This window comes from Mangifera indica, chromosome 1 (assembly GCF_011075055.1).
Source record: "Mangifera indica cultivar Alphonso chromosome 1, CATAS_Mindica_2.1, whole genome shotgun sequence".
NCBI lineage: Eukaryota > Viridiplantae > Streptophyta > Magnoliopsida > Sapindales > Anacardiaceae > Mangifera > Mangifera indica.
The window spans coordinates 394,272-419,630 of NC_058137.1; the positions used below are offsets into that span (position 1 = coordinate 394,272).

The 25,359-nt window shown below is 33.2% G+C and overlaps 4 protein-coding genes across 5 annotated transcripts; 2 read left to right on the forward strand and 2 right to left on the reverse strand.

Annotated features, from left to right (window-relative positions):
• Window positions 1-1,773: 1,773 nt before the first annotated feature.
• On the forward strand, window positions 1,774-5,674 carry LOC123192268 (phosphatidylinositol:ceramide inositolphosphotransferase 1-like). Its single transcript, XM_044604753.1, has 12 exons — window positions 1,774-2,225; window positions 2,367-2,456; window positions 2,786-2,872; window positions 2,965-3,033; window positions 3,441-3,521; window positions 3,885-3,956; window positions 4,161-4,221; window positions 4,302-4,404; window positions 4,634-4,729; window positions 4,816-4,862; window positions 4,982-5,106; window positions 5,213-5,674. The coding sequence occupies exons 1-12, from the start codon at window positions 2,193-2,195 to the stop codon at window positions 5,291-5,293; spliced, it is 945 nt and encodes a 314-aa protein (XP_044460688.1). The 5' UTR covers window positions 1,774-2,192; the 3' UTR covers window positions 5,294-5,674.
• A 4,215-nt stretch (window positions 5,675-9,889) lies between these two features.
• LOC123209198 (serine/threonine-protein kinase BSK6-like) lies at window positions 9,890-14,657 on the forward strand. The gene is made up of 10 exons (XM_044627095.1): window positions 9,890-10,197; window positions 10,286-10,506; window positions 10,606-10,741; window positions 11,359-11,492; window positions 11,575-11,680; window positions 12,441-12,526; window positions 12,676-12,864; window positions 13,142-13,306; window positions 13,621-13,734; window positions 14,228-14,657. Exons 1-10 carry the CDS (start codon window positions 10,116-10,118, stop codon window positions 14,468-14,470), a joined length of 1,476 nt encoding a protein of 491 aa, XP_044483030.1. The 5' UTR covers window positions 9,890-10,115; the 3' UTR covers window positions 14,471-14,657.
• A 1,056-nt stretch (window positions 14,658-15,713) lies between these two features.
• LOC123215423 lies at window positions 15,714-18,411 on the reverse strand. 2 transcript variants are annotated; one of them, XM_044635513.1, is made up of 3 exons: window positions 17,742-18,411; window positions 17,447-17,669; window positions 15,714-16,272 (listed from the first exon to the last, which is right to left on the reverse strand). In XM_044635513.1, exons 1-3 carry the CDS (start codon window positions 17,917-17,919, stop codon window positions 16,032-16,034), a joined length of 642 nt encoding a protein of 213 aa, XP_044491448.1. In that variant the 5' UTR covers window positions 17,920-18,411; the 3' UTR covers window positions 15,714-16,031. The 2 variants fall into 2 exon arrangements, with proteins under 2 accessions (XP_044491448.1, XP_044491442.1); XM_044635507.1 differs by having other exon boundaries at window positions 17,447-18,408.
• A 2,858-nt stretch (window positions 18,412-21,269) lies between these two features.
• Window positions 21,270-23,602, reverse strand: LOC123217424 (transcription factor MYB1-like). Its single transcript, XM_044638460.1, has 2 exons — window positions 23,243-23,602; window positions 21,270-22,407 (listed from the first exon to the last, which is right to left on the reverse strand). The coding sequence occupies exons 1-2, from the start codon at window positions 23,553-23,555 to the stop codon at window positions 21,617-21,619; spliced, it is 1,104 nt and encodes a 367-aa protein (XP_044494395.1). The 5' UTR covers window positions 23,556-23,602; the 3' UTR covers window positions 21,270-21,616.
• Between the last annotated feature and the right edge of the window lie 1,757 nt (window positions 23,603-25,359).

Genomic DNA, 25,359 nt, shown 5'->3' on the forward strand with positions numbered 1-25,359 from the left:
TTGAGAATCTGACGAGGGATTTTAGTTTCAGTCTTGTCCCTGGGGCCAAGGCTCCCGTGACTATCCAACTATCCCAAAGTCATTTCTGTCATTCCGCTAAAAAATTTTAACTGTTTTAATTTAACTCAATGTGCTACTGCACATGGATATTATAATCAATTGGAATAACTGCCCAATTTAAGGGTGGATAATAGCAGTTTGGACCCTGAACATCCATTAAAGTTTTATTTAAATAAAAAATTGAAAATTTGAGTTTGATTTTAAATTTATCAAATCAAAGTTAATTATAATTTGAGTTTAGTTTAGTTTTAAAGTTTAAAATTTAAAATTCAATTTGAATATATAGTTTGAATTTGAGTATCATTGACAAAATGATATTGTCTTAGATAATAATGGGTAAAACTATATAACAGTAAGCAAAACAATGTTATTTTTATAAATAATTGATATGACTCAAATTAAATCAAATCAAGTCATCATCAACTCATGAGTTAGATCAAGTCAAACTCTCTTTAACTTAGGTTCGATTTAATTTAAGAAACCAACCAATCCTATCGACTTAAGTTTTGTTTGAGTTTGATATTAACAAATTTAAGTCAAATTGGAACAATACCAAACCAAGACAACATTGGAGATTAAGTTAATTTAGTTTGACCCAACCCTATTATCAATTGAATCAATTTAATTGAAAACCAATGAATCAATATTTAAGCTCGTATTAATTATCTATCAAATTGACTAATAATTTGAATATGATGAGTTACCTCCAGTTAATCTAATCAAATTATCAATTGACGTTAATAGTTTTGTAATATTTCGCAGCTAGAATGAATTCGATCAAATCATCATCATACTACCGTGACCATGACAATCCTGTTGTTTTATAAAATTTTACAATTTCAACCTAACAGTTGCAAGGAATATGCATCTCGTGAGACTCAAACGGAGTTAATTAGTATGAAGCCAAAACAAAATTTCTTGTCTGTCGAGTATGCATCAATGCTGATCATACTAACGTCACCGGTCTAACAGATTAACCAGTGAAGACTCTAATTGATCTTTTGATTGGATGAGTGTCTCGATTTGATTTGAACACATTGATTAATTATTTAATTATTAAAGAGTTGTTTGATTCTAATATTTAAAAATTATTTTTATAATTTATTTTTTATTATTTTATTTGATTTTTTAATAATAAAAAATTATTAATGTGATAAGTAATATAAGTAGTACTCTAATTATTAAGTTAATGTTAATTTTATTATAATTTTATTATTATTTATTAATTTTTTGAGATAAAAATAAATTTATTTTTAATTAATATGACAAATAATATAAAAATAATTATATTAAAAAACATTTAAATAAAATAATTTATTAATATTTTTTATTATCTTTAATCAAATACAATAATTATTTATATTTATCAAATTTTATCAAATATAGTAATTATTTTTATTTAATAATCTTTTAAATAATAGTAATTATTTTTATATAATAATATTTTAAATAATTAATAATAAAATATTACTCAAACTAAACGTTATTTAAAAAAAAAAAATGGTTTACCAGCGCGCTTAGGCTGGGGATTTTTCAAATTTACCCTCTTCACCCTGTCGGATAAATAAATAAATAAGTTACCATAAAGTTAATAACAAATGAAAACTTTCGAGAAAGAGAACATCATTTTTTCCACGTGGAATTTTTAGTTATAATTAATTATTATTATTCATTCTAATTTCTTTTATTTATATTATTTTTTGAAAATCAAGAGTTAAGAAAACCTCAAACCGTCTCCCCGTGTTGAACTCCGCGTTCTTCATAGCAGGCAAAACTCAAAGGCGAGGGGAAGAGAGAGAGAGAATCTGAGCGCCATTTTTTTCCGACGATTTATACCTGATTAACTCGTCATTCAATCCAAGTCTTTGCCATTTCAAAAAAAGCCTCTGTGTGATTTAATCTCAAACTTAGCTTCTATTACTATTTTATTTTTGGAATTCTTGATCTCGGCTCTAGATCGAGTTTTGATCCTCTATTAGATGTTGAAAATCGCTGGTCGATAGATTTTCGAATTCAAATTAGGTATTTGAACGAAGCTGAAAAAAGGATTTCCGTGTGTTCAATGATGCCGAGCTTAACCGTCGGGTTATGAAGTACTATGGAAGTTGTTGTTACACGAATAGAAGAAGAAAATGACGCTTTACATTGGTCGCGAAGCTTCGAAGGTTTCATTCTCTTTATATATATATATATTTCTTGTTCTCATCATTCAAAATAATTTCGGTATTGTTTTTGTGCCTTTTGTGGATTTAATTGAAATAGTTGTGGCTTTTTTTTTTTTTTAAATTTTTTGGTGTTTTATGAAGCTATGGAAGAGAATTTGTGCAGAGACAACCACAGAAATAAACCTTCTTATCGAGAACTGGAAGTACTTGCTCGCTGGACTAGTTTTTCAGGTATGATATTGTATATTGTTTTTTTTTTACAATATAAATTATTATTATTTACTTATTTATTAGTTTTAATGATTCATGTTTTGATGAGACAAGTGTAGGATATGGTAAAGGGTTATAATCACCGTTTGTTACACTCTATGTTCAACTTTAGGGAGGAGGAGACTTATGCTTTTAGCATGAGATAAAATCTATTGACTGTCATTTTTCACTCTAACAAATTTGGGGCTCTTTTTGTAATGGCTGATCATAGAGTTTATGAAAGTGTTTTCGTATTCATATTAATTTTTAATGTTTGTGACTAATGTAATATCTTTTTTACTTGTATGCAGTACATACATGGTCTTGCTGCACGAGGGGTTCATTATCTTCATCGTCCAGGACCTACTTTACAGGATCTTGGGTTCATTCTTCTCCCTGTGAGTACTAACATAATTTTGATGTTTGCGTGTCTTTATAAATGTATATTGTTGGAAATGCCTTCTTACATTTAATCCTGGTGAAAACTCAGGAGCTTGGGCAAGATAAAGCCTACATCAGTGAGACTCTATTCACATTCATCTTTTTGTCGTTTGTCTTGGTAAGGTTCTCTTCGTAATGTTGCTTCTATCCCATTGATATTGTCAATTCTCTTCATTAGAACGGATTGTAGCATGTAGACATGGAATTCCTGATATCTATGCAAATGACATTTTAAATGCAGCATGTATTAGTAATCTGTTAATATGAAGTCTTCAATGTGCTGCTGAAAATGAAGTAAACTGCAATGATGGTGTTGGTGTTCAATTATTCTTGAATTTGCTTGTTCATTCTGCAATGGATTTGCTCTGTGGATATCTGGACTTAATGTTAAATGTGTTACTTCCTTTACATGGTTTTGCAATTTTCTTTTATGGTGGTTTTGTTTCTTTAGTGGTTCTCAATGAAGTTCTCATCTCTCATTTCCTTTCATGATTTCATCTTACATGTGTTTTAATTTGTTTGCAGTGGAGCTTCCATCCATTCATCTTAAAGAGCAAAAAGATCTACACAGTCCTAGTATGGTGCAGGGTTCTAGCATATTTAGTTGTAAGTTATTGCTTTATCTGTCTGTCGCTGCAGATTATAGAAACATCTGAAGAGGGATTGTTAGGATTATGTTTGATTTTTCTCCTTCCCATATCAATCTCTTAACTTCACCGGCAATTTGAAGTTCCCTCTGTTTATATAGAACATGATTGAATAGGTTCTGGAATGGTCCATTGAGTTCAAAATGGATTCAACAAGTTCTACATAGTCAAACAGTTTCACTGTTTATTGTGAATGTGATGGATTTGAAGAAATTTTAATTTTTTATGGTTTCTGTCTGGTCTCTGGACCTTTTTTTTTGGGTGGAAGCAGCTCCTGTATGTTTTTCTGACAGTTGTGATCTGCCTTTCTTGTTGATTGCAGGTTTCTCAAATTCTTCGGATTATAACATTCTATTCCACCCAACTTCCAGGTCCAAACTATCATTGTCGTGAGGTAAGCTCTTTATTTAGTGCAGTCTGTCATTTTGTTAAACAATTTGTATGATAGTATGCCTCTAGTTTGACTTTTTAGCCTTGAAACAGTATTAAATGTTCTTTTTTTTTTCTTTTTAAGTAAAGGGTTGGCAGTTATCTTTGAAAATTTAATCAATTTGATCAGTTGAAAAATGCATTTATGAACCCCTTGCTATGTTTGCAGGGATCTAAACTTGCCAGGTTGCCACGTCCTCAAAGTGTACTCGAAGTCCTATTAATTAATTGTATGTACTCTTGTTTGACTCAAATGCTTTTGTTCATTGGTTCAAATAATTTTTGCTCATTTGCTTTGTCAATTATGCAGTTCCGCGGGGCGTAATTTATGGCTGTGGTGATTTGATCTTTTCATCACACATGATCTTTACTTTAGTCTTTGTACTCACTTATCAGAGACATGGCACTCGAAGGTATTGGCTTCTACTCATTTCCCCAATTTTAGTTTCTCCCACTTCCCTCCAAAATATCTAAGTGCTTAATATAACCGTTTGGCTTTTGTTAAGGCCAGTACGATAATTGGGCTGCATCTGGGTTGATTTAGATTCAATATGAATTTAACTCTATTATGGCCTAATTTTTTTTGGCATCTTACTGCATACGTATAATCGGGCTTTTATTTTTCTTAATGCAAAATTGCAGGTTTATAAAGCAGTTTGCATGGTTGCTTGCAATTGTTCAGAGTTTCTTGATTGTAGCATCCCGCAAACATTACACAGTTGATGTTGTTGTTGCGTGGTATGAATGTTATAATCCTTTAATATTCGTTTTTTATTATTTCTGTGCAGTTGTCACTTTAGTTGAACCATTTGGTTCTTCTGCAGGTACACTGTTAATTTAGTGGTGTTCTTTATTGACAAGAAGTTGCCTGGTAAGCGTTCTTTATTTGAAATACTCTACATTGTTCGTCTTTCCTACTCAGTTGGGATGAATTAGAGCGGGGTTGCACCATTGAGCTAAAGCACTGTTTTTTTTTTCTTTTTGCTGCAGAACTGCCTGATCGTACTAGTGGAATTTTACCTTCATTACTGCCCGTGAGCACCAAAGAAAAGGATGGTAGGATGAAAGAGGAAAATCACAAGCTCTTGAATGGGAACTCAGATCCCTCAGATTGGGTATCAGATTTTTTTTCTTAAATTCTATATAGTTTCCTTGCAGTCTCACACACTCTTCACAATTTGATTAAAACTTGAATGCTTACAATGCATAATACTTCATCAGAGGCCGAGAACACAAGTCAACGGCAAGATTCTGGAAGATGGCAATGGAGTCCATGTTGATAATGCAATGAATGGTGCTTAAATGATGGAAGCTGCCGAAGTAACTACAGTAGCAGCTGCCGCAAAGACCAGTAATTGAATTCTTGTAATCATGATTATCAGCTCCTTTGTCTGTGACTGGTAAAAAAAAAAAAAAAAAAAATTGTATTTTAGAGAAAATGGAGATTGATTAATAGGTTTGTATATTTTGGTTAACAATCAGCATGGTCCAACATCAGCATCAGCATGTATCTCATCAAGGAATCATTAGATTTTTATTGCTCCATTGTTCTCCATGTCGATAGTTTCCTCCTGTAGTGTTGCTGTTGCCGTTGAAACTGTCCTTGCTATTTAATTTGTAAGGTTAATTTAATCATCTTGCAAAGCCAAAGGCTATTGGAAATGAGAATGATGCCTACTAGCATTTCAACTGTGTTGAACTATTCTTTTGGTTCTTTGGTTTAGGCTAAGCTTGTATTCTATCCGAGCTGTTTGAGTTTAGATTAAATAAATTGAGGTAAATATCGAATTGGTTTTTTTATTTGAATCAATCTCTAATTTAGTCTTATTTAAATTCGGTTTGAATTGAATCCCATCCTAGTTTAAGCTTTCATTTGATGTTGTGGTTTAATGGGTAGAAAGGGAATAAAAAGGTTGAAGATACGGTGGCATGTTAAGGCACATGATTATCTTTGATGCATGTGCTGTTTATGCAGGCTCGTCTTGTCCATACCCGCACCTCCCATCTGCATTTTGTTTTTATATGTGAAAAGTTTCACCATTATGAGCAGGAAATGTCTGATTATAGAACTGAAACTGCTCCTCGTTATCACATGGCTTTCCTCTCTCATATATATAGTATACAGGTCACACACATTAGATAGAAAGTCCGCCATCCCAAAAGCAAACACGCCAGTAATAATTTCCTAGCAATTCGTTTTTCAAAGCAACTGTCAACCCACATGCGCTGGTTGTAGAAAGTAGAAATTGGTTTGTTGAAACTATCTGTATTCGGTCTCAATAATTTCACCTTTTAGTCTCTGTGAAAGCCCATGTTAAAGCAATAAATTTACAATAGTTGTCAATTTTATCTGTCTTGAAATGAGATGATCTTACAATGTGTTTTCATATGGGTTAGAAACTAAAATTATATGCACTAATAATATTACGTATAAATATAAATATAAATCATATTATAAAAGTTATCTTATATCTAATTTTAAAACTCAATCACATTATCTCACGTTAGTGTTTACATCTGATAATGGTATATAAAATATTATGGTATAGACAAGTTTTGTTGCCTATGTTGTCCAGTTATTATTATTATTTTTGTTTATCCGTAAGGTACGTGAAGGGAATGGGATACATGTCTTAGGAGCTAACTTAGTTTTGGTTGCCCATCATGTGGGCTGCTCATCTCTTTTAATTAATAGCAAAGAATAGGGTAGATTTAACTTGAGCCAAATCAAGCTTGGGATTGATTTGAGTTTGGTTGAATTTATAATTTTCAATTTGAATTTATTTGAGTTAATGCATAATATTATTAAAGGGGTATTATTAGAGTGAATAGTATCATTAAATGGGTAAACAATATTATCAATAAAAAAAAAAAAATCATCAGATAGATAAATAAATTGATCTTAATTAAATCTATTAAAATAAAACTCTAGATTAAGATTGACTCATTCAATCCTAACAGTGAATTTGAATCAATCTAATAAACTTATATTGAATTCATTTCTTGTAAAGAAGATCTATACTTTTAGTCATTCTTGAAAAATATGATATAAATGTGAATGAGATGAGCTATATATATATATAACCTAGAAAATGGTGATGACGCAATTTATGATTAAGACTGTCAAAATAAAACTCTAAATCGAGATTGGTTTCTTCAAACTTAAAGGTGGATTAAAATTGCACCAGTTTAAAATGGATTCACCGCTCACAAAGATGATCTATACTTTGACATTCCTTGAAAGGTTAGTTTAAGGGTGGGTGGGATACCCCCACATGTGCATGGCTATGACCCAGAAAACGGTGATAGCGCAATTTATGCTACAAAAGTCAGACAAATTAAAAGACGGGCATGTTATGTATGTGCTAAGTGATGAGAGGGCTGGCAAATTATCATCATTGAGGCTGCAATTCTTGTCTCTGTAACGACCACCACTTTCTTTCATTCCTTTTCTCTGTAAAGGGGTCCTCTTGACTCCTAATTGGGTGTTTATAATAATTATACCGTCAGATATGGACTTTGCTTCATTGTCTCATCAGGCATGCTTGATATCCAGTTCTATTATGTGGATTCATTCCATTTTTTAATACTGTGAGTGCTCTGGTTTTGTTTTCTCTTTCGGTTATACATGTTTAAGGTCCCACATCGGTTGACTCTTGCCTTATCTCACTCGATTTTTGCCTTGCCTATAATTGGGAAGTTATGTAGGGTTATTATGTATGCTTTCATTTTGTTGCCCACCATCACAGCAATTTGCACTAATGGTTTGATAGATCCTAAGACAATTGGATGACTAAAATACTTTTAAATATTGATTTGATTGGTTGGTCGAATCGGTTAATAGCCTTAAAAACCTTGTTTGCATTCTTCTGGTAAATGCATTCTGGTTCTAAGAGATGTTTTCTTCTGAATCATCAATGCGGTGATGATTGTTTTGGTATGTTAAACATTATCTACATAGTGATGATTTCGGAAAAATCTGAGCCAGGAGACGCCAAAATATAAAAAGATATATGAAGTTTCTGATCACATATTTTTTCAAAGTGCAGATATTAATGCCTTTTAATATTCTTATATTGAAATGGGAAATTCTGACGAATTGTTGTTAGATTAATCTTTACGGGGTTTACTGGCTTATGGACGGACTCCGTAAAAAAGGGTTTTGTTAATAAAAAGGACCATTCCAAGTTGAAATCTACAAGAGATTAGACACAGTCAGCTTCAACCAAACCAAACCCAATTTGATTATGGCTTTCTAAGTTTGAATTCTACAGGAAATTAAAAAAAAAAATGTCTAACGACTATGCCTAATTGGCTGTGTATACTTATCAAAATTAGACCATACACTTTCCAGTTGTTATGTGCATCATACAAGCTAAGAAGAATACGACTTTGTAATATAAAAACAAAATACTAGTACATTAGTTCCCCCAAGGTTTAGGAAAGTCCCAGGGTCTCACTTCTTGAATTGAAAATTTTTAAAAATCTCACCTAAAATTCAAATTCATTAGAAAAAAAACTAATAGGGCAAAAAATTATTCTTTGTTCCAAAATCTTGAAAGAAAAATAAACAAACTAAAATAAGTTGACCCAATGTGATGAAATAACATATTTTCAAGTGTAATTCAAGCCATATTACACCAAACGATTTACAATTTGATGAGATCATATTTTGTAATTTTAAATAATGAATTGCATAAGGTGATCGATTATTGAAATCACCTTGGAAATGTATGAATGATTGAATATGGCAAAGTACCACATTTTTTTTTTTTTGTGAATCTAGCCCTCAAATCCAATTAGATTGATGACAACTCCTTTAAAGATAGTATGATAATTCCATCAAAATGAAACATTTAAAACATATTAAATCAACTATCTTACACTTTATCAACACTAAACTTGGAATTGAGTCGAATTTTAACATGAGTTGTTCGAACTTAATTCAAATTTATGATAATTAACTCAAGTTCAAGTTTATTTGAATTAATAAGAGATGTTGTCAAAAAATTATTGATAAAATAAATAATACTATCAGTGAGATTAGGGCTGGATTCGAGTCGAGCCAGCTCGATTCAGTTCGATCGAGTTCGAGCTGAGCTCGAGCTGGCTAGGCTTGGCAGGGCAGATTTTTTTAAAAATTTTTTATACAAAACGACGCCGTTTTAATTCATATATGTACACAAAACGATATCGTTTTGATATGAAAAACGAGCCGAGTCGAGCCAAAAACGAGCCGAGCAAAAAACGAACCAAACTCCAGCAGAGCCGAGTTCAGCTCGAGTCGAGCTCAAGCTGGCTGCGAGCCGAACTCGAGTTGAGCCCGAGCTGGTTGCGAGCCGAGCTCGGCTCGGCTCGAATCCAACCCTAAGATAAAAAATATCATTGACAAGAAAAGTCAAATTGAGCTTAAATTAAAGTTCTAGCTTAAATACAACTTGAATCAAACCAAACATAGAATCAATCTAAGCTGTCTTAGTTTAGATCTAGCCCTAATTATGATTCTTCCTTTTAACAAAATTGAGTTTTGGGTGACAATTTATAGCTTTTGAATTTAAAGTATCAAAACTAGAATTTCCCTAACCTTGAGTGGGAATATGTGATTGACAAATAAAATAAAGCCCAGTCCTTGTCGACTATTATGGGATCTCTTGAAAAGGACTTGACACGGACGCAAAGACCAACCCATTCTTATTGCTTAATCTATCTAACCAAGCTATATGATTTGAATTTTTGTTGACTTTGACTTTCCACAGTGCGACCGTCGATTCCATCCGCACTGGGTCGCGCCGCCTGATTCCACCGCCAGATTTATTTATTTATTTAAATAATTAAAATTAAATACAGAAAGGAAGGGCGAATGATGGGATTGTGGGCAGAAAAAAAAGAAAAAGAAAGGTTTGAACTTTGAAAGACACGCATGAAGCGTGGGAAAGACACGTGGAAATCGAGATAAAAGTTCAATAAAGATCTTCTCTTTCTCTTTCTCATTCTCTGTGTCAAAATTTGCAGCTTCGTTTTACGCGTAAAACGTACATTGTTTCTGTTTCATTTCAGATGCAATGTACGCTGTTTGATCATTTTTTCCCTCGTTGCTACTCCTAGCACCGTCCGATCGAACCAGATGGGAGCTCGTTGCTCTAAGTTCTCACTCTGTTGGTTTCACTCTCACCTCAAGTCCTCCGTGCTTGAATCTTCCGATCTAGGTACGTTTTAGTACTCTGTGTGTGTGTCATTTTGGTAAATTTTGATGTAGGACGTGTGTGTTTATGTAATTTTGGTATTTTTTCTAAGATAATGGCGGCAAAAATGACCGGAACACACGGCCGAGTTTCATTGAGTTCAGTTTGGAGCAACTGAAAGCTGCCACCGGTGGTTTCTCTCCCGACAACATAGTATCGGAACACGGTGAAAAGGCTCCCAACGTTGTGTACAAAGGAAAACTTGACGATGACTGTTGGATCGCCGTTAAGCGGTTCAACAAGCTGGCTTGGCCCGATTCTCGCCAATTCCTCGTGCGGAAACTATATCGCTTTTAGTTATTGAGTTTCGCTGTTTGTAGATATATTTTTATCTTCTGTTTAAAGCTAATGAAGTCTTTGAATGTCGTCTAGGAGGAGGCGAGGTCGGTGGGGAATTTAAGAAGCGAGAGGCTGGCGAATCTGATTGGTTGTTGCTATGAAGGCGATGAGAGATTGCTGGTTGCCGAGTTTATGCCGAATGAAACTCTTGCAAAACATCTTTTTCACTGTGAGTTACATTTTGAGATTTGAATAGATGAATTTATTAGAATTTTGTATTAAATATATGCATTTGAAAAGCAATAATTTTTTTTTTCATGGTTTGAGTTTTATGGACTTGATCTACTAGAGAAATAATACAAATTTTCCATTTTAGAAGATAGGACGCAAAATTTGGCCTTGATTTCATATGCCAATTCAGTAGGGCGTTTGAGGGATCAAAATAACTTACATATCTAAATTTAATTGTTTGGCTGAAATAAATTGAAGGACTTTTGGGAACTGACTTGGTAGTTGCTTTTTGGGAAAAGCACTTTTTGAATAAGAGAAACACTTTGTGAAACACATCAAAATGCAATTAAAATGCTTTCACAGTAAGTTTTTTTTTTAATTAATTGCAAGAGCTTAAAACCTTTCTATAAAAGTACTGTCTAAGGCATCCTGTCAATGCTAACTAAGAGTTATGATTTAGTGCAGTTATCAGTTTAAGAAGAAAACTAAGTTGAAATTATAATCTGAATAACTAGTTTATGAGTGAGACAATCTCATTTAATGATGAGCATGTATCATTGACCATCTCTATTCGAATTTGCTCCTTTATGGTTGTTAACGGTCAAACTGATACAGGGGAGACCCAGCCCATGAAATGGGCTATGAGGTTGAGGGTGGCACTGTATTTGGCACAAGCGCTGGAATATTGCAGCAGCAAAGGGAGGGCCCTGTACCATGATCTCAATGCCTACAGGATTATGTTTGATAAGGTTGAAAAGTTTTATTGCAGTGTCTGTTCATTGAAATAACCACTAAATGTCTTTCTGATTATTTGAAAATGGTGGTTGGTAGGATGGTAATCCCCGGCTTTCTTGCTTTGGCCTTATGAAAAATAGCAGAGACGGCAGAAGTTACAGCACAAACTTGGCTTTCACCCCTCCAGAGTACTTGAGAACAGGTACCTGCAATTTCCTGGGATAAATGTAATTATATTACTTGATATGATATTTACTCATGGATAGGAAGTAGTTAAATAGCAATCTGGTTGTATTGTTCTGGATGATAACATATTGGGATACTGAATAGGTTGCAAATATCAACCGCTGTAGATAGGATCATAGATCTTTGTGAACAAACACAACGGATAATACTACATTTACTAATTGTTTTTACTAACTTATCTATACAAATTGAAGTTTATTAAAAATTATCGAGTGATTTGATTGTTTACTTTATCTTTAATTCAAAATTATTCATTTATATTAATACACATCAATTTGTATAGATAAGTTAGTAAGTGTAGTATAATTCATATCCCAAAGTAATGAACATATGAGCTTTTATCCCTCTTTTTCAGTCTGCATCTTTACTTATCCATTATGAAGGTTTAGAATGCCAAATCGGTTTATAATTTTATATTAATGAACTCTTTCATTTTTGCTGCAAAACCTCGAGAGGACAAGCAAATTATTAAAAGAAAATTTAAATTATTAATGAAATCTTGTATAGTTGTCTTGGTATAAGTTTACATACTGAAAATGATATGCTGGAGATCATGTAAAATTAAAATTTGTCGTGACACAGCTTTTAACAAAGAAGTCTATCATAGGACCTGCAAAAAAGATCATATTCTTATATGGTTGCTTACTTCATTATCTAAGTGTCATTGGTCTCAGTTTAAGCTAACACTGATTTTCTATTTATGCACCTTTTTGCAGGCAGAGTGACACCTGAAAGTGTAGTGTATAGTTTTGGCACTTTGTTGCTAGATCTTCTAAGTGGCAAACATATTCCCCCTAGCCATGTAATTTTTTCTTCTTTTATAATAATTCATATGATAATTAGAGACTGCATATTTTTTAGCAGGAAGAAAAGGTTGGAATTATGGAACTAAAACTACAACTAAATAAATAGTAGATGTTTACCCATTTAAGATTTGTTTGTTGTTTACAGGCACTTGACTTAATTCGTGGGAAGAATTTCCTAATGTTAATGGACTCAGCTTTGGAGGGCCATTGCTCAAATGATGATGGAACTGAGTTAATGCGGTTGGCGTCTCGTTGTCTGCAGTATGAAGCTCGTGAGAGGCCAAATATGAAGTCTCTTGTCACTGCTCTGATGTCCCTGCAGAAAGAAGCAGAGGTATGTATAGTTGTTGCTGTAAATAATGTTTGATTATTTGTTCAAGTTAATAATGAAATTACTTTGCCTCAGTAGTGTTACTCTTAGTCCTTACATTTAAAGAGGGCTTGAAAACCAAATAAAGTTGCTTTGCATGTTATATTTGATTGCCAAACTTTTCCTTTAATCTTTTTCTTAGTCTGTGCATGGAAATCTTAGTCATTCACAACACTGTTCTGCTTTTGCACAAATTGAATCATTTCTGTGAAAGTTAAATTTAATAAAGAGCTTTTAGCAGGTTCCGTCACATGTTCTGATGGGTATTCCACATGAATCTGAATCTTCTGCAAAGCCATTGTCATTGACACCTTTTGGTGAAGCTTGCTTGAGACAGGATCTCACTGCCATACATGAAATATTAGACAAGACTGGGTACAAGGATGATGAAGGGGTTGCCAATGAGGTTTGATGGTTCTTCTACTAGAATTCACTTAGTGTGAAAATTATATCTTTATAATGCAATTTTTGACAAAATGGTGATATTTGAACACCAATGTGAGACTCCGTCTGAATCACTATTTGGTGAATTTCATCATTTAAACTTTAAAAAATTGATTACAGACTAGTTCTTAAAAATCTGAAAATGTTTTTTTTGTTGGGCGGCAGTAACCGAAGGGAGATAATATTAATCGTTTGGTTCACATATATTCGGCACATGAAAACTTTCTTTTTATTTATTGTTTATATAGCTCTAAATTACTGCTTGGGCTACTGCAGCTTTCATTCCAAATGTGGACAAATCAAATGCAGGAGACCTTGAATTCTAAGAAACATGGAGATACCGCCTTTCGAGCCAAAGATTTAGCAACTGCCATTGATTGTTACACACAAGTGAGTTGCCCGTCTTGGAAATTATTCTGGTGTAACAATTCGTCTGTTATGCCTGGCATTCTTCTACTCATTATTACAACTATGAAGTGTATACATTCACAGAAGAAAATATGCAGTGGATTGACACGCATGTATATGCAAGCCAGACATGTTAAGTACAGTAATTACATGGCAGATAAGAGAAAAATAAATCAAGATAGATAAATTGACTACATTGTGCATTGAACTGAATCTTGTATAACTTGCTGAGTAAGAGTATAATTACTAACAATGAATATTAATTTATATATTAATGATGATATGTCATTATATCATTGACTGTTATTTTATCATTAATTAAAATTTTCTATCACATGATGATAGATTATCTTTTGTATATAAGTTAGTATTCATTATTAGTACACAGTTTTATCGTAACTTGCTACATGCTTGATATGAAAGTTACACAGTTATTGTTGCAGGAGAAGCTAAGTTTTATTTCTGTTTTGTGTAGTTCATTGAGGGGGGAACCATGGTTTCACCGACGGTGTATGCTAGGCGCTGCTTGAGTTATTTGATGAATGACATGCCGCAAGAAGCTCTTGGAGATGCTATGCAAGCCCAGGTGGTCTCTCCTGAATGGCCCACTGCTTTGTATCTTCAAGCAGTTTGCCTCTTCAGCCTAGGCATGGAGAATGATGCACAAGAAACACTCAAAGATGGCACAAATTTGGAAGCTAAAAGGAGCAAAAATTGAAAGTGTATAGGGTTTCTCTTTTGTTTTCGTTTTACATCTCCCATAGTTATGTTCAGGCTCGTGTATTTATTTGGCCTTGCTTTATGTCTCATCTCTCTCCTTCATGAGCTTTTGTTTTGTCAAATTCTTTGATAATTGTTTCTGTCGTGATAATATTAATATTTGTGGAGTTCCCTTTTTCATTGTCTTTTTCATTGTCAGAGCATGAACTATTATGGAGCATGATCGAATTGATTTAAGTTTGATAGTCTGCTAGCTTGATCAAGCTGTAGCCTAAGGGGTAAGGGGTTTTGCATGGTTAAGGTAGCTTGGGGTGTTCAGTTTATTAAGTTTGTGAGCTTAAAATAATTTGCTTTTAATTAACTAAAATGATATATTTAATTAATATTTATTAAAATAATATTATTTTGATTAATTTTAGTTCGGTAAGTTTGTTATTTTAGTTGAATTCGAGTTTGATTATCTGCAAATTGAGTTTAATTTATTGAGCCTTTTAAGCTGATTTAAATTTGAGGTGACTCAAATTTGAATTTAGTTTAACTTAATTTAAATATATTTTTATGAAGTATTGATGTATATGAACAAGGCATATTATTATATAATTAATTTTTATTTTATTTTTAATTTAAAATAATCAAATTATGAAATAATATGCCAGTATTTACGTTCATATTTGTACTATTGTTATGTTTGTATTAAAATATTTTATTTTAGTGAATTTTCAGATGTTATTAAGAGCAATAAGTGAAAAAATCAGACACCTGCCTCCTCGCATGCATGTTTCCATTCTCAGGTTCTTGTCTGGTATTGACAAGCTTAAATCTCTGAATATTGTCATCAATATAAATCTATTATGACAGCAAACTTGACTCTGTATCCTGCCAAATTTTTGTACAAAAATTATGTTTCAAGTTTCCCGGAAAACAGACTTTCACCATATTATGTTGCAAAGTTTTTTATGCCAACTAAGGAGGAATTTGAATTAAATCAAATCTGTTAAAAAAAAACAATTTAAATTTGATTTAAATTTTAATAAACCATTTTGAGATCAAGTTTAACTTGTTTGAATCATAAAAAAAAAAAATCGTTTGTATTCATAAGAATCATCTAAAAAAAAAGAAAAAGAAAAAGAATTATTGACACGACACTCCAATTCAAGTTAACTTATATTTGAGTTAAATTTTTTTAAGTTCAAACTTGATTTGTTTTAGTCAATCAACAATCCGATTGCAAGTCGCACCGATCAAATCCAACCCTAATCACAACAAATCTTTAAAATGCATTAAGGAAACATAATACACAATCCCATCACTCATTGCCATTGTAGATATAACAAACCTCTACATGTATGAAGGAGCAGACAATGAAAATAAACCTAGTATAAATAACTACTAAAGGCTGCAAGGCTCTCAGAAATATCCCATTGCTCGTTGCCATTATAACAAATTCTGCAGGCTCAGTTATGGGAAACTTTTCATTTTTTCTCTTACTTATGTGGCAGACTTCTTCTTTTTTATTACTATTTTTTTTTTTTGCCATTCAGTAATTCTTTCATAGAATCCTATGATGATGACACATTAAAGTGGAAGAGCCAAGATATAATAAATGCAAATACCACACAAGCCAGCAGGAAATTCAGAAAGCGGTGGCCATTCCAGAAGCTTCGAGTCTCGCCATGGCGTGCTGGTGCCGAGACTGAAGACATTGCAGTGCCACTGTTGGTCTCATTGGACTGCTCTATAGATTCCAAATCAGTTGCTCCAGCAACATTGCGCGCAATAGAATTACAAATCTCACAGGTCCTGAAAATGTCAATTGGAGCAAATATATATAAATACTACCACTATATATATATATATATATAAAGTGACATATAGGAACAGGAAATAAATACTGAGAAGCCAGAGCTGTCTGGTGCACTCATGTTTTGTTTTTTATTATGATTTGCATAATAAGCCATCTGAAATGCATTGACGCAGCCCTTAAAAGCTAGCAACTGGCATTGTGATTATAAAAGAAAAATAATGCGCGTGCACATAGGCGTAAGTATATACATAAATGGTCTCAGAATAATAGGGTCCACATAATGTGTTGATGTTGTCTCGAAACGAGATTTTTAGCATCAACACTGCCCTTAGTCAAGGGATATGGAGAGAACACTTGACATTGCCTAATAGATGACACCATTGTTAATGTTGGCTTGATCTACACATAATATGTCACTTAAAATTGTAAGGTATTGTTTGCTTTGGCCTTCTCTGACCTAATGGTTTTACCCTTAAAAATGCTCGCAAGGGAGACAATTCCAAGATCCTTAACTCTACTGGACGTGGGATTTTTGACAAAATCATAATGCATAAGAAATACCAACTTTTCCAGCATCTAAACAGAAAGTACAAAACACTAACCGTCCTAAACTAAATCTCTTCAAACAAATATCCTGCATATAATAGAAAACTCCATCTCCCGGTCCCCCTTTATTTTGAATGTGGCAGAGGCAGTTTAACAAAATTCTTCCATGCAAAAGGAAATAAGATGAATGTAGCTGTTTAATTAAAACTGCAACTGAAGGCAAAGATACTAAAAGTCTAAAAACCTACAAATGCAAAACGACAACAAATTACAGAGGTCTAAACAATAAGATAGCATTGGGGATGATATTGTCTCTTTTAAACCCACAATGACTGTGATGCATCACGGTTTTGCCGGTTTTGTTTTGGCTTCGCAAACGAAAACACTCTTAAAAGTATGAGCTCCTAAACTATTTAACCAATCTTCTTTAGTAATCTCCAAGACTCCTGTACTTTTTTGGAACCCCTAATGCTCTACCTTTTTGCGATATTATTTTTCCAATCCACAAATTCTTTTTATGTGAGCAAAATTAGTTCTTCTAACCCAACAAATCCAAAAAACAAGTAATAAAAATCTTGATAAGACCAGTAATAAATGAACATGAAAAAAAAAAAAAAACCTCACTTGTTTCCTCTAATCTTGAACCAGGCCTCAGCACACTGTTTATGAGCAACAGCTAAATCATCTTTGCAAGAGCAACCCAAATGAATAGCAATTCCAGATTCATGGCTATTACTCTCAAGACCCAGATGGCAAATCCTACAATCTTTCTCTCCCTCCTCAACTTTACTGCTATCCACGTGAACTTTTATTTCAACTTCACCCACCACTTCACTTTCAATCTCCACTGAACAATCAGAAGAAGAAACTGAGGATACCATCCTGGAAACTGCAAAACTGTGCTTATCGTAGGACCGACCTGCCGTTGAAAAATACTGAGAGTAGCCTGAGCCACCCTCCTCGGCGTCTGAGAAGCATATGCTGGCATCACTTCCGGCGATTGACTGGCTGTGGCGGTGGCGGTGGTGGTGATCATGATCAATTTCAGCACTGCCTCGCTCAATGTCAATATGGGACAACATTTCTTGGACTGACATTATATTTCTTTGAAAGACTCACTTGGAAGCATTAAAACGCTTAAAGCTAAAAACTTTCAGAAAATGTTAACCAAAATGGAAGGATTTAAAGAGCTGGGTATTGGATTTGGTGATCCCTCAACTCCATTAAAATAAATTAGAAGCTTTGGACTTTTATGAAGAATGTGAAGGAAAACAGAGACTGAAACAAAATAAACAAGGGCAGTTTATGGACAAAGACTGAAGCTTTTGATAAGAAACTTGGACTGAGACCCACTGCGAAGGAAGAAGAACAGAAAACTGAGCAGTGGATTCATGAAACCGAGGAGAGATTTCATTTAATAATAAAAATTTCCTGAGACTGAAAGAGAGACCTGATGTTTTCACTTGGGATCTTTTCTGCTCAGCAGATTCTGCCCGCTTGATTCTAAATAATGTAAATCTTAGTGATGATCAAACGGTTAATATTGAATAGAGATTTACAGCTTGGAAGTATGCAAGTCAGTTGCAAAGAAATTCTTAAGATTATATTATTATTATTGTTATTACATTCGGATGATCCATTCTGTTTTGTCTCCTGGCAACTAAGATGATCATCGAGCGAGTGCGACTTATCAATTTATCAAATTTAATAAGATTTGTTTTTACATCCTCTTTATTCTTATCAATATGTACGACACATGAAGTCATTATAATTGACACTTATAATTATGGGTGGACCAAGATTAGAGAGAAATTGGAATTGAATTAATTGAGCTCGATTTGATCTAATTACAGCCTAACAGATTTTGTTTTGTACTATTCAGCTTCACTATTGAGTCATTTGGTCCACTAAATTTGTGAATTTAAAATTATTAAATTAACGTTATTTTATTAGTATATATTAAATGACATCATTTTAATTGATTTTAACTTAATTATAATATCAAATTATATTTAACTCAAATTTAATTTGATATTATGAATAAATTCAAATTTAACTCTCTTAATTTAAATTAAATTTAAATTAGTTTAAAAGAATCTTGATTCTTTCAAAAAAAATTGAATTTAAACAATCTCTAACCAAGATCACATGAAATTTAATTTTATTATATTTACTTATTCGAATAAATGTTAGATTTGATTTAAATTAAATTTAAACAAAATCTATCTTTATATCAGTTTAAGTCAATTTAAGAATAAAAGATTAAAATTTGAACTCAATCAAAAAAATAATTTAATTTTAAATTATACTTAAATTGAATTAAACTTAAATATTTAAATTAATTCATGCGCAATTCCTTACTCAGCTCATCCTATCTAACCTTGAATTTAATCCAAATAATATCAAATTCAATCCTATTTTGAACCGCAAAAATAAGTTTTTTTTAAAATTAATTTATGAATTTAACGGAAAAAAAAGAAAAAGAAAAAAAATTCCAACACAGAATAACACTAAAACCAACCCTCATGTGTTCACAATCACATAATAAGTTTGATAATGATATTGGGTGAACATGACACTTCAATTATTCACACACATAATCTCTTTTTATTTCTCTTTTTTTTTTTTAAAAAAAATTTCTTTTTGGTTAAGACTCTCGTTTCTAAATTGTATTTTAGGCTTATTTTATCACTTGCTCGACAAGCCACATGTTAATCTTCTATCAAGTGTAATATAATTAAAATGTTTTACTCACTAAACAGGGTCTTTACCCAATTAAAGGCTTGATTTAAATAAAAAATTTTTGATTCAACCGTAAAGATTTATGGTCAGATTGAGAAATCAATTTTGTTTAAATTAATAAATACTTATATTTCATTTGTGGTTTAATTGTACTACTGTTATTAACAAATATTAGACTTTAAACTCAAGATCAAACATTTGTCAAAAGTATGTCATCATCATCCAAACGAAACTAATTATTAGATTTCGATCAAACCGATCAAATTAATTGATTCAATTTTCATAACCACGATGAAAACTAGTAGTAAACATCAAAGTGGAACTGTTGCATTTGCTGATTAAGAATTCAATGAGGAGCAAGTAATGGTGGTAGAAGAGCAGGTACAAAACGCAGCAGTTGAAAATAGAAAATTGAATGCTTCAATTGCGCTTGTGATATCCCATTCTCTTCTTCTTTTGCTTTCAGTGGGGCAGTTTTGTAGTAGGCCCTGTACAAATTAGTCCGGTTCACATCACACTAGAAAGTAGAAGCGCAATCCGTTGGGGTTGTCTTGAGGGGCCATTTGCGTTTGTTCACCAAACATTAACCGAAAAAATAGGCACCCAACAAACCGCAATCAGACACGGTTGGTATGCTAAAATTTTGATTTATTTGTTAAATCCCATTAACCCTAAACCCTACATCTATTTCTCATTTGGTGGCTCTTTTAGATATGTCATTGTCACACTTCAACTAAGAAGGGTTTAATGAAAATCACTTTTCTCCTGTACAGTGTGTATTCAAGAAATAAGAATCTAATAAAAAACACCCTTCTTTTTTGCATGTGAAGAGTTAGTGAGGTGTTTGCAATTGAAAAGGGTTTCATCTCACTAACCATAGCACTTAGGATTTGTGAGCACAGAGGGCTTCCATTTTAAATCTAATTCTATTTTCTAGCCCTTGAAATTGGGTAGAGCATGGAAATGACAAAGGTAATTCTAAAATTTGAAATTAGTTTTGACTAGTAGTTCTTGAAAATTTGCCTACTTCAATTCTATAAATTTGGCTAACTACAAATATATCATAAAAATATGACTTTGACTCACTGTTTAGACTTGACAAGCCTAATACTGATGGTTTGGAAACTCACAAGTTTTTTAACCAATTTTTAGTTATCATCCCAAGTAGTGTAATATGCAATAATTATATATATCCACTATCTCTTTTGTACTTTATCGACGTGAAATTTATCTAATATTGTTATATAAAATTTCTGTATTCCTTTTATTTAATTGTCTGTGAGCAACTTTTGAGAGAGCAAAAGCACAAGCCTTAGCTACCAAATTTCAAAGCTTTAAACTATAGGCATACTCAAAAAAGGAGGAAAAGAGAGACAGATATTCGGATTTTTTTTTTTTCTATATTCAAAATCCTACATCCAATAAAATCTAAACATGCTGTTAAATTACCCTTAAAAATTTGGTAGTTAGAAATGAGTTAAGCACTAACCGAGATGAAAAGAACAGTAGCCTCTGACTTCGGCTATTAATCAACCCAAATGGCTCCCTAATTTCCTTCTCTACAGCAGTCCTGGTTCAAGGGCCTAGTTCATAAATCCTAGATGTTATTCTGGATTCCCATTGCAGCCTACTGATCCTATGCATAAATTCAATTTTTGGAAGTTACCTATATTAAGAGATGCCTACACCAGGAGCACTAATAATACATTCAAAAAGGAGATGCACAGAGTGTCATTCTTAATCACACAATGGTTACCACAGAGTGTCAGTGATTCTAAAACTTACAAATCTTTTTCTCAATTATACTTCAGATTCTTGGACTTCCAATCAAAGGGGTGAGATACACTCATTATCCTCAACTGATAGCTCCGCATTAAGGCTGAAGTAAAAAAGGTTGCCTACGAATATATTTTCATGGCACATTAACGCCTTTTAATTTGTTCGTTGTCTTCAGAATGACTTGTGTGCACCTGAATTCCATTAAATACTGTCCTACCACCTGTTATACCCTTTGGCATTTGAAACCCATTAGCTACTGTCTTAACAGCTTGGTCAACCCTTTGCAATTGATCCATTGGTTCTTATCCTACCTGCTGCATCATCCATCATTCTCATATTACTATTCTCCAATCCACTTTTCATCCAAGCAAGGTTGCTTATGTCTGTGGCTATGGCAGCCAATTCATAACTTGGAAAACTTGGAGGTTCTGAGAATTCCAAAAATTCAGGTCCCATCAAAGAGTTTTGACAATTTCCACCACATTGTATCCCACAACAGCCATAGCCACACAAGTGAGGCACCGTCCGCTCACTGTATCCTCCCTCAATCATTTTGCAGATCCCAGCATCTGACAGTGATGCTTGACCTAGAGGTCCTTGCATTGGGGTTTGCCTTGGATACAGTGAAGCAATCTCTGGGCCATCTACAGTATTGTAAACATTGAAAGCACATACACGTGCCTGTGGACGGAAAAGAGTAGGTTGTTCTATTAGTTCATGCTCAAGATTAGATGGAACCTCTGATATGGTGTTGTTTTCACATTGATTATCCAAAATTTCCAAAGAGCATACATCTTTTCCCTCCAAGGATTTAAACGAATTTGCATCACCACAAGAGAGAGTTTCTTCAGATGATGCTTTGGTCCTATCCATGTTGGTATCCTCCATGATACTTCCAGATTCGAACTTCTTTACCCTGCCAAGTTCCAGTGCCCGACGCCCTAGAGTGGAATTGCAGTGGTTCTTAATAGCATTATCTGTCCTCCCAGGTAGAAGCCTAGCAATGACAGCCCATTTGTTTCCATGGATAGCGTGAGCTGTAATAATAATTTGATCTTCCTCATCTGAAATGAATTTGCTTAGGTCAACCTTGCCAGTCAGTAAGCACTAACATCAAATTAATTCAATGAATCACACGCTGGGTAGTGTTGCATGCTAACACATTTAATATAGGTTTTACATTTAGAAAGCTGTGTGCAATAACCTTAAAGAGTATAGTTATCTAAACAAGATAGTTTATAGAGGCCTTAATTAACCACTAACTAGTCTCTATTGCCATCAGACATCAGTAACAGTTGTGCCCAAATTAGAAAACCTGAATTAATTTATACAGCATAGATCTTATGAGGGTTCTATCTACACACACACACACACACACACATATAATGAGGAGAATTCTCTCACATCTCGATAGATAAATATCTAATTGTCCAACGCTAGAGGGGCCGATGACTAAGTCCAAAACCCAACTTTAGTTTTCTTAAAATTAGAAAAAAGAACATGTTGATTATGCCTTATTGCAAAACCGGTATCGTAGTTATTAAATTTTATATTACTACTGATGTTTCCAATACCTTATCCACAGGTTAAACCAAATAATCTGCACACATCCAACATGGAAAATTCACAAACATGTGTAGCTACAGAAACATTTAAGGGGGTTAGGCATGCTTTTTTCTAATTAAAAAAAAAAGTGGTTCAAAGACTACAGGCAGAAAACAAGGTTAAAGAAGAAATAACACTAACAAATATCAAAAGTGGCTTGTTGCAAGATCAAGCTTAAAAATAAAAATAACATAACGAATTCAAGTATAAAAGTAACCTCAAACTAAGCCTGCATAGAGAAGCATTTCAGTCCAGAATTGAGAACATAATGAGTATGCTTATTATTCAATTTACCAGTAAATGGCTTGCGTTTAACGGCTGGGTCAAGCTGGTTACACCACCTGAGCCGACAAGACTTGCCGGAGCGACCGGAAATTCCTCGGGCGATCAAGCTCCAATTCCTCGCGCCGAACTTGCTAATAAGGTTGCTCAATATTGTGTCCTCTTGGGGCGACCAAGCCCCCTTCACTCGGTCTTTGCTGCCTTTTCTGCTTCCCTCTCCGACAACTACTACAGAATCGTCGCCGCTTCCGCCGCCGTCACATAAGCTCTCGGCTGCAGCTTCTCCACCGCCGACTTGGATTGCTCTTTCCCTCTCTGCTTCCATTTTGTTTTTGAATTTTTGTTGGATGAGACCTTGAACTCACTCAACTGCAAGTGTGATGTAAAAGATTGCAGCTCTAGATTTATGGGCAACTGTTTCCATAAATCATTTTGTGTAATTACCACAGTACCCCTATTATAAATTATATTAACTGATTCCTGATCTTATATATTCGTTGCATTTTATTTGGATTTTGACATTGTATGCACTTGCATTTTATGATTGGGAATATAACATATTTGAATTGAGTGAGTTCAAATAAAGGTTAATTGAAATTTGGTTCGCGTACAAAATAGTCCATTCAAATTTATCAGGAAACTTATCTCGAACAAAGAAAAGTTTATGGAGATGAAAAGAATAATAAATTATTAAAAAAGAAAAAATTTTTATAAAAAATAAATTTGATGCATTTTTTTCAATACAATCAAGTCGAGTTGTCTGAACTCAAATTTGGACTAAAACTATATTGATTCGAATTTGGTTCTTTCAAGCTGAATACTGAAGTAACTTGGATCCATCTCTAATTGAGTGGGTGAAAATCCAATTTAAAAAAATAAAAAGCAAGGTTAGCAGCGTAATTTCATGTTTATGGAAAATGTGAGAGCCATGATATTTTCGTACATTGGCGGGAAAACTCTGCGCTCACTTCCAGCCAGAACAGCGGGCCGGTCATTTATTAAAAAGGCTAACCCAACCTCAACATTGGTCTAACGGGGAGGTTTGGGTTGGCTTAAGGAAACCCAATGGCGGGCCCATCTCTAGCTATTCCTTCCACAGGAATTTTGAAATGTTATCCATACGTAAGTCAGCTGGAAGCTTCAACGGAATGTGCAAGTTCAAACTTATATGTAACTTGGCTTGTTACCAAATTATTCATAAAAACAATTAATGAAAACAAAACTAGTTTATTTTACGAAGAAAATCTCACAGTCTAGACTCAGTGGAGTCGAACTTTAAACTTGACCTACAAATTGACCCTTGCTTATTAACAAATTGATCCTTCAAAGTTCTTTGGCGGCAGAATATCAGTTTTAATTTTTTTTTTGTGTGTGTGTGTGTTGTGTGTACAATGTGTTTAACTTGTTTGTGTTTTTTGTTATTTGGGTTTTATTATTCTTTTGTTACTCTCTTAAGTTATATCTTTGAAGAGAGTTTGATAAGAATTCAAAAGGTGTGATTTTAGATTGTGATGGTTATAAACTTTGCCTTTTTTTTTTTTTTTCTGTCTTGTTTTTTGATAAGATAAGTTTAGGTTATGATCAATTGTTTGTTGTGGGTACACAAATTTTTTTCTTAGCAAAAAAAAAAAAAAATTGACCCTTCAAGGTTTAATAATACGTAAGTCTAATCACATTTTTTAGTCATTTTACTTTAAGTTTTGTACGTTTTTTTCTAGTATTTCAATCAAGAATTTTCCTACGCGGGAGAATTGCAATTAAAGCTAGCTAATGAACCTTCTGTGGATTAGTTGGTTTCTATTAGAAGATTAAAAATGAGATTAAGACTTAAAATTCTGTAAAATTATACAAATTAAATTAGAATGCCTAATCAAAGTTAGCATAAACTCTTTTGTAATCATCCTAAATTATTAAAACTGATATTAAATTCAATCTGTATTAAACTAAAATAAGAGTTAGTTTAAGATCAATGAGATAAAAATTTATTTTAATTTGAAAATAATTTAATTTCATATTCTAGTTAAACCGAATTTAAATAGTCAATTATTCCCCTGAATTCAACCCATTCGAACTCTTCAATCTTAGGTTCTATGTCATCTTTTGCATTTTCTATAAATCCTGTTTAAATT